Source organism: Lagenorhynchus albirostris, chromosome 2 (assembly GCF_949774975.1).
Source record: "Lagenorhynchus albirostris chromosome 2, mLagAlb1.1, whole genome shotgun sequence".
Lineage (NCBI taxonomy): Eukaryota > Metazoa > Chordata > Mammalia > Artiodactyla > Delphinidae > Lagenorhynchus > Lagenorhynchus albirostris.
The window spans coordinates 157,851,650-157,865,698 of NC_083096.1; the positions used below are offsets into that span (position 1 = coordinate 157,851,650).

Here is a 14,049-nt window from a genome sequence, read left to right on the forward strand (position 1 = left end):
TTCCAAACTCTCGCGACAGTTGTACGTCATCCAAGAGCGCCGTTGGCCGGGACGCTAGTGAGGTCTGTGTCGCGCGGATCTTTGCTCGGTTGTGCTGTCTCACCGGTGAGGTCGAGAAGCCCGCCAGTCCCGGGCTCCATCGAACCTGCAGTCCCCGGCCTCCTGCCACCATGGAGTACCTCATCGGCATCCAGGGCCCTGACTATGTCCTTGTCGCCTCCGACCGGGTGGCCGCTAGCAATATTGTCCAGATGAAGGACGGTGAGAGGAAACATGGGAGGCCCGGGCCTGGGTATAGGGGCAGCCGGGAGGAGTTCGTGGGGGGGCGGTTGGGTGAGTACCAGGGAGGTCTGGGAGGTGGAACCCCGACTGCCCTGGTCTGCACTTGCTTAGTTTTAGAATTAGGAAACAGGAAGACAAATTTAGGGCCTTGACTTTCGCTCCTCCCAGGGCTCCTGGGTCACTACTCTTCTCTGGCTTTTGCTGAATGCTTGCTGGGCGAGAGTTGCTTAAGGGAATTAAGTTTTTAAGTGTCTAAGCGCCAGCCAGGCTCCAGGATTCCTAGATCCCCTAATCTCTGATAAATTTCCTGTTGTCGGGCTGATGACGTCAGTTTGCTGGCAGCATAAGGTGGGATCTTGGGGAGAGTGAGAGACTGTGGGGCTAGAAACCTGGCATTTGCCTTCCGCGGCCTGTATCTTCCCGAGTCTTAGCTCTGATCCTTCTTTTCCAGGGCACTGGCTGCCTAGTTTTCCTTACATTTATGTAGCTAGGGGAGTTAGGAAACTGGAGCCCTGTCACTTACTTGCTTTATGACTTTGTACAAGTTTTTTCTCAGTGCTCAGATTTCCTCATCTGCTAAATCGGATTAGTAATACCAACCTCAAAAGCTTGTTGGGAGGATTGAGTGAAAAAGTTTTGTGCAAATGTTTAACACCATGACAAATACTTAGTAGTAAACATACTAAGCACTTATGTATGTATTATTTTAAGCAATTTACATTAATTCATTTACCCTTTTGAAATGGGTGCTATTACATTGCCACTTTACAGATGACAGTTCTGAGGCATAGAGGTTAAGAAACTTGCCTAAGGCCACAAGTGGCAGAACCCAGGTTCAAACCTATGCAGTTTGACTCCATATCTTTTGCCATAACTGCTATACTATACTGTCTCCCTACAGTCAGTACTCAATAAATAATTTTAAAAAGATTTTGGTTGCTGATCTGTGGAATTGAAGAGTGGGTTTTCGTGATTGATCATAGGCATACTGCTGTTAAAAGAGTATTATACTTTGGCTCAGATGATTTAATGTTCATTTGATAAATAGGTTTTGGGCACCTATGTGTCCATTACAGTGCTAGGTGCTAAAGGGATGCAAAGAAGAATAAGATGTTGTCCTTATCTTAGAAGTTACAGTTTAATAAGGGATTCAGATATTAGTACAGATAATTATGACACAAGCTAGAAAATGATGCTGCATATGAAAAGTACAATCAAGCTTCTCAGGTAGTGCAGAGGAAGCAGAGTTGTTTTTAGGTACTCCAGAGGAAGAAGAGATTCTAGTTGTAGAGACTAGGGAAAGCTTTGAGAGCAGATAACAGTTCATTTTGGGCTTAAAGAAAGAAAAATTATTAAATTTTAAAACATTTATGGTATGGATTGTTCCTCAAGTCAAATTATGAAATTCCATGATTAGTTTGTAGAAGTTTTATTTGTAAACCATGTTTTCCAAAAGAGTCAATTTGTTTTTTTGAGGGTAAATCTGTCCATTATTTTGAATATTAAGACCTTTGACATGCAAGTGAGTTTAGCGTGAAGTAGTGTCTAGATAGAGCTATAACAAAGTCAGTACGTTTATAGGTGTTGTTTCATCACATTAATGAGTATGAAATCATTTTGAAAAATAAAATGTGTTTTAAGCCTACCTATATACACAGTACTTCTAGGTGTTATAGGGTATGCAGTGTATTGGGTATAATCCATAAAGGTATCTAAGACATTAAAAAAACAGGAAATAAATACTACAAGATGATTTTATATGATGAAAGAAGTATCACTAGTAAGTATTAGGTTAATTTTTAAATCAGTGGTTTCAAAAGTAAATCCTTATGGTATTCAGAGAAAAGAAATCACTGTGGTCTATAGAAGAAAGATGAATTTGAGCTAGTTCTTGAAAATGGTTGGAAATAACTGTACTCAGCTCTGATTTTCCCTATAGTGTTTTACGATATAAAAATGTTTATGGGGCTTCCCTGATGGCGCAGTGGTAGAGAGTCCGCCTGCCGATGCAGGGGACATGGGTTCGTGCCCCGGTCCGGGAAGATCCCACATGCCGCGGAGTGGCTAGCTAGACCCGTGAGCCATGGCCGCTGAGCCTGCGTGTCCGGAGCCTGTGCTCCTCAACGGGAGAGGCCACAACAGTGAGAGGCCCGGTTACCGGGGGAAAAAAAAAAAAAAAAAGTTTATGGTAGAAGCTTTGGAGTAGCATGAGGACTTTTTCCTACCTTTCTTTTCATGAAGGAACTGTGTAGAGTAGGCAAGAATGCTGAAAATGAATAACCTTTTGAGATTCATTTTTCTCCAGGTATAAAATGAGAGTGATACTTCCAATCAGTTTTTTGGTTTGTCACTTTGTAAGATATTTTGATACTATAGAGGAGATATTTCCCAGAGATTGCTTGCTTATTAAAATGGCACAATTCTTCAGTTTGGTTATATGCCACATTTCATTTCTCTTCTGGCTTGTATAGAATTGCTTTTAAATTACAGTACCTCAGCCCACACAGATTGCTCTTTTTTCTGAATTCCTGTAACATGTATAATCTGAACTACATTGTCTCACACTGAGTATGATAATATTGTACATGTACAGTTTTCCCCACCTATGAGTTAGGCAGGTGTAAGTGATAGTATTACCATATTACACACTTGGAAACTGGCTTAGAAAGGGCAAATAATTTGCCCGAGTTCAGAGTGCTGAACCCAGATTATAACCAAGGTCTGTTGGGTTCCAGTCTAGAGTATTGTACACTCATGTTGCTTATTTTGTTGTCCGTTTGTATCATGTATGTGGATCTTTTAAGTTCTTTGTCAAGGATCAGAAATTTCCTAGAGCTACATAGGCTATTTCCTGCATAACTCGAGGAGTAATTAGCATCTATCACTTTTTTTTTTATATCCCCCTTCACCAATCACTGGCCACACAATAGATGTTTAAAAAACACTTTTGGCCTTGAATTAAGTTCATTTCAAAATTGAACAGTTTACTGTCTCAAAATTTAGCATTTCTTCTAATTGTAACATAAATTCTTTGTAAACAAGCTCCCCCCGCCCCCCTGAAATAAGAACAGCTTTTTTTCTCATTATGATAATAAACTTATTAAGTAATATTTTCTTACAAAGATGATGCATATTAAGTATAGACATTTTAGGAAATACTCATAAGCATAATGAAGGAAATAAAAATTGCCTGTACTTTTGCCACTGGCAAGAACTCAGATGCCAGTGGCATCTAATTCTCTTTTGGTTCTTTTTCTTTGCATAGATAATATATTTATAAGTGAATTTTTCTCTTTCATAAACAGTTTTGCAAATTAATAGTCTTTAAGTCTCCTGTAGCCTATAACAAATAAAAGTGTGTTTATTTAGGAGTTTCAAGGCAATTTGATACTATCTACAGGCACATTTTATGTGGTCACCCCCCCCCCCCAAAGTCTAGGAAACCAAATTACTGGTATCTACAACTATCAAACACTTGTAAAGTACTTAACTGTAGCATTCTGTTTTTAAAATCCTATTAAGAGATTTTGACATTTCAGAAGCTTTCAAACAGGAAGCATGTCTCCCAGGGAAGATTATTCAGCACTATTTGAAAAACGAAAAGTGAAAGTGAGAGTAAGATAGGGAGATTTAGCCTTTTTCTGAAGCTACAGACTGAATATGGAGTTTTCTTCCTTGGGCATTAATTGCTATCTGAATATTTATTTATCTGTTTAATCTGAATGAGTCTGGTTCAGTTAGATAAGATTAGAGCATTGGGATTTTTGAGGTATTTTTAAATAGCTTAGTATTACAATATTTGTTAGAATTTTTGCTTTGGCATTCATTTTAACTTTCTCTTTGCTTTGGAAATGGAGTTGGTTTACTTTCTATGGTGATTTATATTCTCAGTTGATTTTTTCTTCTTTCTTGACATGGTTCCTTAATTGTAGCACCGGTAGTTTTCATATATGTTTTTGTATGTGTATATGTTATAGTTAACATTTGCATTTGTGGAGACATTTCAGGGCTTTGTAATCATGAGCCTAAAGATAATGGCCATTATTGGCTTGATTCCTTCAGTTTCTTTAATTGTTGTTCATTGTATTTCAAGTGCCTTGATGTTTTTATGTATATTTTCAGTTATCAGCTTTTACATATATTCTCCAGCTGAAATTGATATTAATAAAATATGCAGATGAATTTAACATGCAGAGTGAGAGTAATTGATACAGTTGCCCATTAAAGTCTTCTAAAAACAGTGATTCATAAAATTATTCAGTATAGTAATTGTTAAACCTGTTTATGGTTGCCTATGTAATAAGAATAAATTTCTGATCAGGCAGTTTCTAACTGTGTGTTTTTTCTTTGAGCAGATCATGACAAGATGTTTAAGATGAGTGAAAAAATCTTACTCCTATGTGTTGGAGAGGCTGGAGACACTGTACAGTTTGCAGAATATATTCAGAAAAACGTGCAGCTCTATAAGATGCGAAATGGTGGGTAATACTTAGAAAATGGCTTTGGTGGGTTTGTCTTTAAATTTGTATTGAAAGAGAATATTCTCTACTGGCAGTTCTATACATGAGCAAACCAACGTGGTCTTATTTTTATTTGAGTCTTCTTATTTTTGAAGCCTTAGCTAGATCCTCCTTCTGATCCTAAAGATTTTCTACAAAAATCCCAGAGCAGAAAAGAGAACCATTACAACACTAATACTTGGGGGATAAAACTAATACCATCTTGAAAAATGAGCATGTTAATATCAGACTTTTTAAGTGTTAGAGAATGTGATTTGAGCTAAAGTATATCTGAAATCTCAGACCTAAAAGACCTAAGTTAAACTTGGTTTTACTATTTTTTTTAATGTGACAAATCACTTATCCTCTCTGAACCTTTATTTTCCTTATCTCTAAAATGGTATTATTGGGAATTCCCTGACAGTCCAGTGGTTAGGGCTCCATGCTTCCATTGCAGGGGGCACGGGTTCAATCCCTGGTCGAGGAATTAAGATCATGCAAGCCGTGTGGTATGGCCAAAAACCAAACAAACAAACAAATAAAATGGTATTATAATAATATTAATGAATAATATGTATGAAAATGCATATTTGTTTTTAAACAAAATTTAAACTCTGTGTAATTGTAGGAGATTTACTGTGTCATAAAAAGGTTCTGCCTTGCCTCTGGTAGGTTCTTGTCTGGGGAGGTAATTAGGATTTTTGTGAGATATTTTGTGAGCTCTCTCTGCGGCTAATGAACTCTTATCCACTGGGAAAGCCTCCCTGTGAAATAATACTAGCCACTAGCCCTCTGATCCAGGGAAGTGTATAGTGATGCTCCAGCAGAAAGAACCTTCCTTCCAGTTACTTACTTCACAGTGCAATAATACTGTTATACACAGCACTGCTATAATGTGGCACTGTGAAGGAGCTTAATTTGAATATAATTGTATGTGTAAAATGACTAGATATGATCTATTTGTATAGTTTTTTAGGCAGCAGACTTAGCATCATGCATTAAATTCTGTAAATATTTTTGAGGGCCTCATCTATGTTAAGCACTCTGCCTAGTACCACAGAGAATTCAAAGATGAATATGGTTCAGTTCCTGCCATTCAGGAACCTAAAGTACATGGTGTTTAGGTTTAAGCAAGTTTAGAATAGTTTAATAATTATTTTTTAACGACTCTACTTATTGCTTGCATGGCCTGCGAAGGATGCCAGTGTTTCTGAAGTACAGTCAGTAGAGCAATACTTCACTGTCCTGTCCCAGGAGAGGGAGGAGGAATAAACAAGAGAGGTTCTGTTACGTAGCTGTCAGGGTCTAAAGTCAGTGCATAAAACAAAAATTGTATGTGACTAAAATTAAGGTAAGTCATATACTAAAAATTGTATATGACTAAACCCCTTAAGCGGGGGACTTCCCTGGTGGTCCAGTGGTTAAGACTCCACGCTTCCAATGCAGGGAGCGTGGGTTCGATCCCTGGTCGGGGAACTAAGATCCCATATGCTGTGTGGTGCAGCCAAAAAAAAAAACCCTTAAGTTACCTGTCAAGTATAGTTTTGTGCATGTATCCTTACACAGTAACTCTTATGCATATTAAAATTTAAGAACTAAGCCAAAATAAGGGAAAGAAAGAAAAATCTATATGCAGATGATCAGGCATCAGACTTTTCTGTCTTTAAGATAATTGTCAAATCCTTAGTACTGTTTATAGAGGGTTAGGTAGAGAATTGAAAAGCATTCCTGCTTATTCAGAATTGCTTCCATCATAGTTTAACATGTACTAGTAGACTTTTTATAAGGATGAAATTCAGTAATGTATGTGAAAGCACCTAGCATAGACCCTGAAACATAGTAGCTGTTGTATAAATATTTGTTAGAATTTTAATCTGCATCTTACCTGCTGTGACACTGGTGTTTGGAATGTTGTAGGAAATAACCACATGCTCTCTTTCTAAACTGGTATATTCTGTGTGGGTCTACTGAATTGTGGGTCATTCTTGTGTCTTTTGGCACTAGACCCATTTTACTGGGGAATTAATTCCCAAAGTGAGTGCATTGTTAATGCACACCTGACGCCATTCCTCTGGGCTGTACTTTTGCTGGCATTACAACTTTATTTAGAGGTTTTATGCTGGAGATCCTCTATTTTTTTTTTTTTTCGGTACGCGGGCCTCTCACTGTTGTGGCCTCTCCCATGGCGGAGCACAGGCTCCGGACGCGCAGGCTCACTGGCCATGGCTCACGGGCCTAGCCGCTCTGCGGCATGTGGGATCTTCCCGGACCGGGGCATGAACCCGTGTCCCCTGCATCGGCAGGCGGACCCTCAACCACTGTGCCACCAGGGAAGCCCGAGATCCTCTATTTTTAAAATATTGTAGATAGTGATAGAAACATTTTTTCCCTGTGGCTTCTACTTTTGAAAATATTACACTTCTTAATAAAATGTCTTTTTTTTAAAGAAAAGAAAACCTTATAAAGTATGTCTCTGAGGCTATCCTAATTTCCAGCCTCTCTTTTCCCAATATCCCTTTTTATATAAATTTTAAAAATTGTCATCTCAAGACCTCTTTCTTTTTTTCCAACACCTGTGTATTTGTACCTCTTTCCTTCTACAGAGGAAACCACAGTCTGTTGATGAAGGAATAGCTTGAGCAAGGCTATGAATTTGATCTCACTGTAGAATAATTACCTTGGTTCTGTTTTATGAACAGTAATTACTGCCAGTACTAACTAGCTATTTCACAGCCGTTGACAAGAAGTATGATTGTACTCTTTATTCGGTGTATACTCTGAATGTCCAGAGGGTGGTAGGCTGTAAGAACAGGAGTAGTGGAAGGATTTGGGTACTGATATTCCTTCTGCTTCACTTTAAATATGATTATTTATCTTTCATACCAGGTTATGAATTGTCTCCCACAGCAGCAGCTAATTTCACTCGCCGAAACCTGGCTGACTATCTTCGGAGTCGGGTAAGCAATATAGCAAGCAGCCTTAGGAGCAGAGAAATCTGTGCTTCTTTTCTGTTCCTGTTACACACGAGTAGTATTTTTGCCCTCTTTGGCCTTCGTGAGCCCTTACCATTGCTACTTGTTATTTTTCAGTCTTGTTGGATTTGTTTTTTCTTTCTGCATAGTTGCTAATTAAAGCCCAGAGGGTGAATATACATTGCAGAGAATTTGGATGGGGTACACCAACAGGAAGGCCCTGTGATGGCCTTTTAATTTTTTTTCAGTGTTTGCATAGCAAACCATGTTTCTTATTTCCATGGTTGAATTACTCGGTAGTAGAGATAAAACCTTAAAAATAATAATGCAAATTTCATTTTGAGATTAACTGTGTCTTTCAATGACTCTTCTTGCTTATGCACACAGAATTATTCTTTCTCACTTATTCTGGCCTTGTTGTTACCTTAGAGCTGTCACTGTTCCATTGACAGCATGTTAAAAGATGCAACATTAAGTTAAGGATTGAAAGAAAAAAGAAAGAAAGAAAGGGGAAAAAAGGCTTGACTGTATTAAAGATTGTATAGGATGTGCTAAGAATGTTCATATGATTGCTAAAGGTGTGTATTCCCTTCCCACAGGGACTTCGTAAACGGAGCTTTACCATGTGACCTTACCCCCTGTGCCTGTTTACTCATCTATGAAATCGAGATAACTTCCTAACCCCGCAGGAGTGCTAGGAAAATGAATGCTTGTAAATCATAATATTTAACATTCATGTGACTTTTGCCCAAAGCATTTTGCTTAATAATTTAATCTACTCACTAGTCCGCTGAGATATATAGCAGTTAATTCTCTATCAGTGATACGGAATGAAAAGCATAAAGTGGCAAAGGGATTAGCTGCAGGTCACACAGCAGGTCAGGCAAAAGCTACACTAATGGTGCCATAATTACTTGCCTGCTCTGCCTTGACAGCTCCTTGGTTTTTCAGTAATGTTTATAGAACATAGTTTGTTGTTTTCTTTTTCCATCTGGACTTGATTAAGCTGAGTTATGACAGAAATCAAAACAAGTACAGACTTTTGGTTTATTTTAGTTATTTTTTACAGATCTTTAAAGCAGTTTATTTTCTAGTGCCTAATAATGCTGAACTGAGAACTCAATAAATAGAATCTCTTTTTTAAATTAATTAATTTTTATTGGAGTATAGTTGCTTTACAATGTTGTTGTAGTTTCTACTGTACAGCAAAGTGAATCAGCTATACATATACATATATCCTCTCTTTTTTGGATTTCCTTCCCATTTAGGTCACCACAGAGCATTGAGTCAAGTTCCCTGAACTATACAGTAGGTTCTCATTAGTTATCTTCAATAAATAGGATCTCTTTTTCTGTCTTTGACCAAGGGGTTTGTGCAATATGAAGGATTATGAAGTTTGAAGAGAAGCTAGAAACATGATGGGTAGGGGAGAGGAGACAAATTTACATGCATTGTTTTGATCTGGGTGAAAGGTCAGTGGCCTTTTTTGTTCATTTCTCCACCAGAGAGGAAAATGAATCACATATGACCTTTCCTGCCACTTAGAATTTCCTGTGGTATTCAGTAAAGAGTGTGCTGTGGCTTGTTGTGTAAAATATTCCTCTGACTTGTCAGGCAGAATTGGAATAAGAATTCCAGCTTTGGGCACAATAAACACTTGTCTTAAATGCTACAGACATAAGTGAGTTAAGCTTCTTTTAGAATTGAGATAAGAGTGGCAATGTGCTTCATGCAAATGTAGTGAATCCGGTTAATCTCCTAGCAGAAATGTTTGATGTCTTAACAAATAAATATCCCTTGTAGACAGTGACATGGGGCTCTTGTAAATATTGATTACCTCTGCCTTGTGCTTCGAGGTCCAATCCCTGCTCCCCCACCCTCCAGTCAAAATAGATTGTTAGTTCTAAAATACTAATTCATATTTCAGTCATTTTATCATGGGGAGAGAGGTGATGGTAGTTTTTCAGTCTTCCTAATAACTAAAAAGTCACTAGATTTGGTACATTTGTATAGTCACACCAGTTGGCACATGAGACTTACTTTAAGTCAGCCAGTTAGCATGTGTAACTTTGTGTCTGTAGCTCAAATTGTTTGATTTCCGGTTTGCTGTGTACTGTGCTGTTTGCCAATTGTTTGTAAATTGGTTCTTTAAGATGTAGGTGGTTTAGCTTGTTGGTTAAACACAGTGTCTGGAATTACATTGCCTGGGTTTAAATCTGCCCACTGACTTGCTAGCTATGTGTCTTTGGACAAATTCTAAGCTTAATTTCCCTACTTATAAGATAATGGCACCTACTTCATAGAGTTTATAAAGATTAAATGAGGTAATCATGCGAAGTTGTTAGCACAGTGTATGGCACATAGACCTAATTAATAAATTCACTTTTGTTTTTATGCTGCTCTTACTGTTTGGTCAAAGAAGCAATTTAATAGCTATAAGTTATTTTCCTATCGGAGATTGTTGTGCTATTTTAGTTGAACTGATTTGCTGGTAAAGAGTGGGATACTGATATTGATAAGGAAAATAGAAATAAACCAACATTGACCATCTATTATGTGCTAGGCTTTTTTCTAGATTGACGCAGTCCAGTATGGTAGCCACTAGTCATATGTGGCTAATTAAATTTAAAATAATTAAAATTATCAATAGATGAATGGATAAAAAAGATATGGCATATATATGTGTGTGTGTGTGTGTGTGTGTGTGTGTGTGTGTGTGTGTATATATATATATATATATATATAATGGAATATTACTCAGCCATAAAAAAGAATGAAATTCTGCCATTTGCAACAATGTGGATGGACCCAGAAGGTACTAAGCTTAGTGAAATAAGTCAGAGAAAGACAAGTACTCTTATCATTTATATGTGGAATCTAAAAAATAAAACAAATGTATATAACAAAACAGAAACAGATTCACAGATACAGAGAACAAACTAGTGCTTACCAGTGGGGAGAGGGAAGAGAGGAGAGGCAAGATAGAAGTATGGGATTAAGAGACAGACTACTATGTATAAAATAAATGAGCGACAAGGATATATTGTACAGCACAGGGAAGTATAGCCATTATTTTGTAATAACTTTAAATGGAGTATAATATATAAAAATATTGAATCCCTGTGTTAGATACTTGAAACTAATATAATATTGTAAATCAACTATGTTTCAATAAAAAATTTTATTTCAATTTAATTTAAAATTCAGTTCCTAGGTGAGAGTCTCCTGGACTTTGAAAGAGAAATAAATTTTTGTTTCTTTAAAAAACTTTGGTTCCTCAGTCACATTAGCCACATTTCAAGTGCTCAATAGCCACATGTGGCTAATGGGTACCATAATGGACATTACAGGTATAGAGCATTTTCATCATCATAGAAAGTTTTCTTGGACAGTGCTATCCTAGATAATCATATATGGGACCTTATTTAATGCTTCTTATGATACCATAAGATGAGTTAGTCCCATTTTGCTTACAGAGATGCTAAGATTGGTTAATAGAAGGGTTAAATATTTCTCTTATGTGTCCAAGTATACAAGAGGAATATTTCTCTTATGTGTCCAAGTATACCAGAGGCACATATATCATCTATAAAAGGCTGAAGTAAGACTCTTAACTTCAAATACCATACTCTTTCATACTGTCTCCTTTATTAGTTACTGGACTAACGTACAAGTGTGCTTGTTCATTTGGGGAGGCATGAAATGTTCAGTTCTACTAAAAAGTCAAGATTTCCACATAGGATTATACAGTTAAGGTATAAATATGTGCCCATGGTAGGTGTTCAATAAATGTTTGCTGAATAAATGTCATCCAGTTAGGTCCACATATACCATTGAAAATGTTATTGTGCATTTATACACTGGAAGGGAATTTTATTAAAGTATTCTTAATGAATAGGTGTTACTTCTTCATGTAAGAATTAAAGATATGAAATCAGCAGGAGAAGATGAAAAAGACACACAGATTGGAGGAAAAAATCAAGAGCCTTCGTTTTAGTTTTTATTTAGACGCATGTGTACAATTAAGTTGGTCTGCTCCTGGTTAGACCCCAACGAACGAGAAAGGGCTTATTAGGATTTTGCTATAGGTTTGACTCCCCAATCTCAAATATTTTTTCCCCCCAATCTTTTTTTTTTTTTTTGCGGTATGTGGGCCTCTCACTGTTGTGGCCTTTCCCGTCGCGGAGCACAGGCTCCGGACGCGCAGGCTCAGCGGCCATGGCTCACGGGCCTAGCTGCTCCACAGCATGTGGGATCTTCCCGGACCGGGGCACGAACCCGTGTCCCCTGCATCGGCAGGTGGACTCTCAACCACTGCGCCACCAGGGAAGCCCTTTCCCGCAATCTTAAATGCTTATGAGGCTTCTTTGAGCATGGATTTTGGAGTCAGATATACCAAAGTTCTGGTCTCTTCTCTGGTATGTACTAGCTTGTGTAATCTTGAATAAGTTACTTATGTTTCCTGAGCCTCACTTTCTTCATCTGTTAAGAAGGAAGGAGTGATCAGTTGTGGCAAATTATATATGCCATTGGTTTAATAAATTTAATAAAATATATTTTGAATGAGTGAATGGTAACTCCCTGAAAAATAATAAGTATTTAATAAATGACTCCATCATTAAGGAACTGCTAGATTTTTAACAGGATTATTTTGAAAAATTTGTAATGACTTACAGGCATAGTTTGCATGATGCTTGTTTAACTTCTTATGATTTGATTAATGGACTACAGAAGGGAGAGTGATGAATTATGGAGCTATTTCTTGCTTGAAATGAATTATGTGGCACATTTGGTGTAGTCCATATGAATGCCCTAAAATTATCTGTTATTATCCATGGAGATCTCCGTTTTACGTATGTGGGAACTGAGAGATGAACCAGCCGGATTTGATATACTTGGGGAACGCAGAGTTTGTGACAAGACTTAGAGTAGAATCCTGGCCTCCATGGTGTGTAATCTTCAGGGCTTTACTATACTGCTATTCACTGGCCAAAGTGTTTTCAGAGAACCTTTTCTGAAGTGCTTGATGAGCCTTTGGTAATTTATCTTCTTATGGGGCTATACCTGTAAATGTTTAGCAAGCAAACAATAGAAATAATGTTGGAAAAATATCATCCAGCCTGGTATGGTGGTTTTCAAACTTTATTACATGAAGCTGCCTCAGGAAACTCACCAAGGCAGACCAGTGTAATGAAACTTTAGCTCTGTTTCATATAAATCAGCTCAATTTTTATCTATTTTAATTTTTTTGCTTTGTTTTTTTCTTGTTTGGCCATGCCGCATGACTTGTGGGATCTTAGTTCCCTGGCCATGTATTGAACCCGGGCTCTGGCAGTGAAAACACCGAGTCCTAACCACTGGACCACCAGAGCATTCCCAACTTTTATCTATTTTATATATAGGAATTCCATGTAAGATTTTATTTGAAAAAGTGACTTCTCTGTCCCTTTCCTACTGAAGTTTGAAAACTAGTATAATTGAAAGATCCCTGCTGCAGGAGGTATAGCACTAGCTCTCCCATGAGCTAGATGAAAAACCTTGGGAGAAAAAGCATATGGGTAATTTTTATGGTTTCTTCCAGCTCCCAAATAGCATGATTTAAAGATCTGATGTCAAATACTACAAAGCTACAGTAATCAAAACAACGTGGTATTGGCACAAAAACAGACATATAGATCAATGGAACAGAATAGAGAGCCAGAAATAAACCCACATACCTATGGTCAATTAATCAATGACAAAGGAGGCAAGAATATACAATGGAGAAAAGACAATCTTTAGCAAGTGGTATTGGGAAAGCTGGACAGTTACATGTACATCAGTGAAATTAGAACACTCCCTCTCACCACGTACAAAAATAAACTCAAAATGGTTTAAAGACCTAAATACAGGACATGCCACCATAAAACTCCTGTAAGAGACCATAAGCAAAACATTCTTGGACATAAATTGTGGCAATATTTTCTTAGGTCAGTCTCCCAAGGCAAAAGAAATAAAAGCAAAAATAAAGAAATGGGACCTAATCAAACTTAAAAGCTTTTGCACAGTGAAGGAAACCATCAACAAAACAAAAAGACAAAGTACGGAATGGGAGAAAATATTTACAAATGATGCTACTGACAAGGGGTTAATAGCCAAAATACACTAACAGCTCATAAAACTCAATATCACAAAAACAAACAACCCAATTAAAAAGTGGCCAGAAGGCTTAAATAGACATTTCTCCAGAGAAGACATACAGATGACCAACAGGCACATGAAAAGATGCTCAACATTGTTTTTTCGTTTGTTTGTTT

General features: G+C 37.4%; 1 protein-coding gene across 2 annotated transcripts in view; it reads left to right on the top strand.

Annotated features, from left to right (window-relative positions):
- Nucleotides 1–14,049, top strand: part of PSMB2 (proteasome 20S subunit beta 2) — a 50,319-nt gene that overhangs the window by 13,124 nt on the left and 23,146 nt on the right. The window contains exons 2-4 of one of the 2 annotated variants that reach the window (XM_060140570.1): nt 121–261; nt 4,638–4,760; nt 7,668–7,738. In XM_060140570.1, the coding sequence (XP_059996553.1) occupies nt 171–261; nt 4,638–4,760; nt 7,668–7,738 (285 nt within the window). In that variant the 5' untranslated portion in view covers nt 121–170. Of the gene's footprint in view, nt 1–50; nt 262–4,637; nt 4,761–7,667; nt 7,739–14,049 lie in introns of those variants that run through there. The other variant, XM_060140569.1, reaches the window with a different exon arrangement.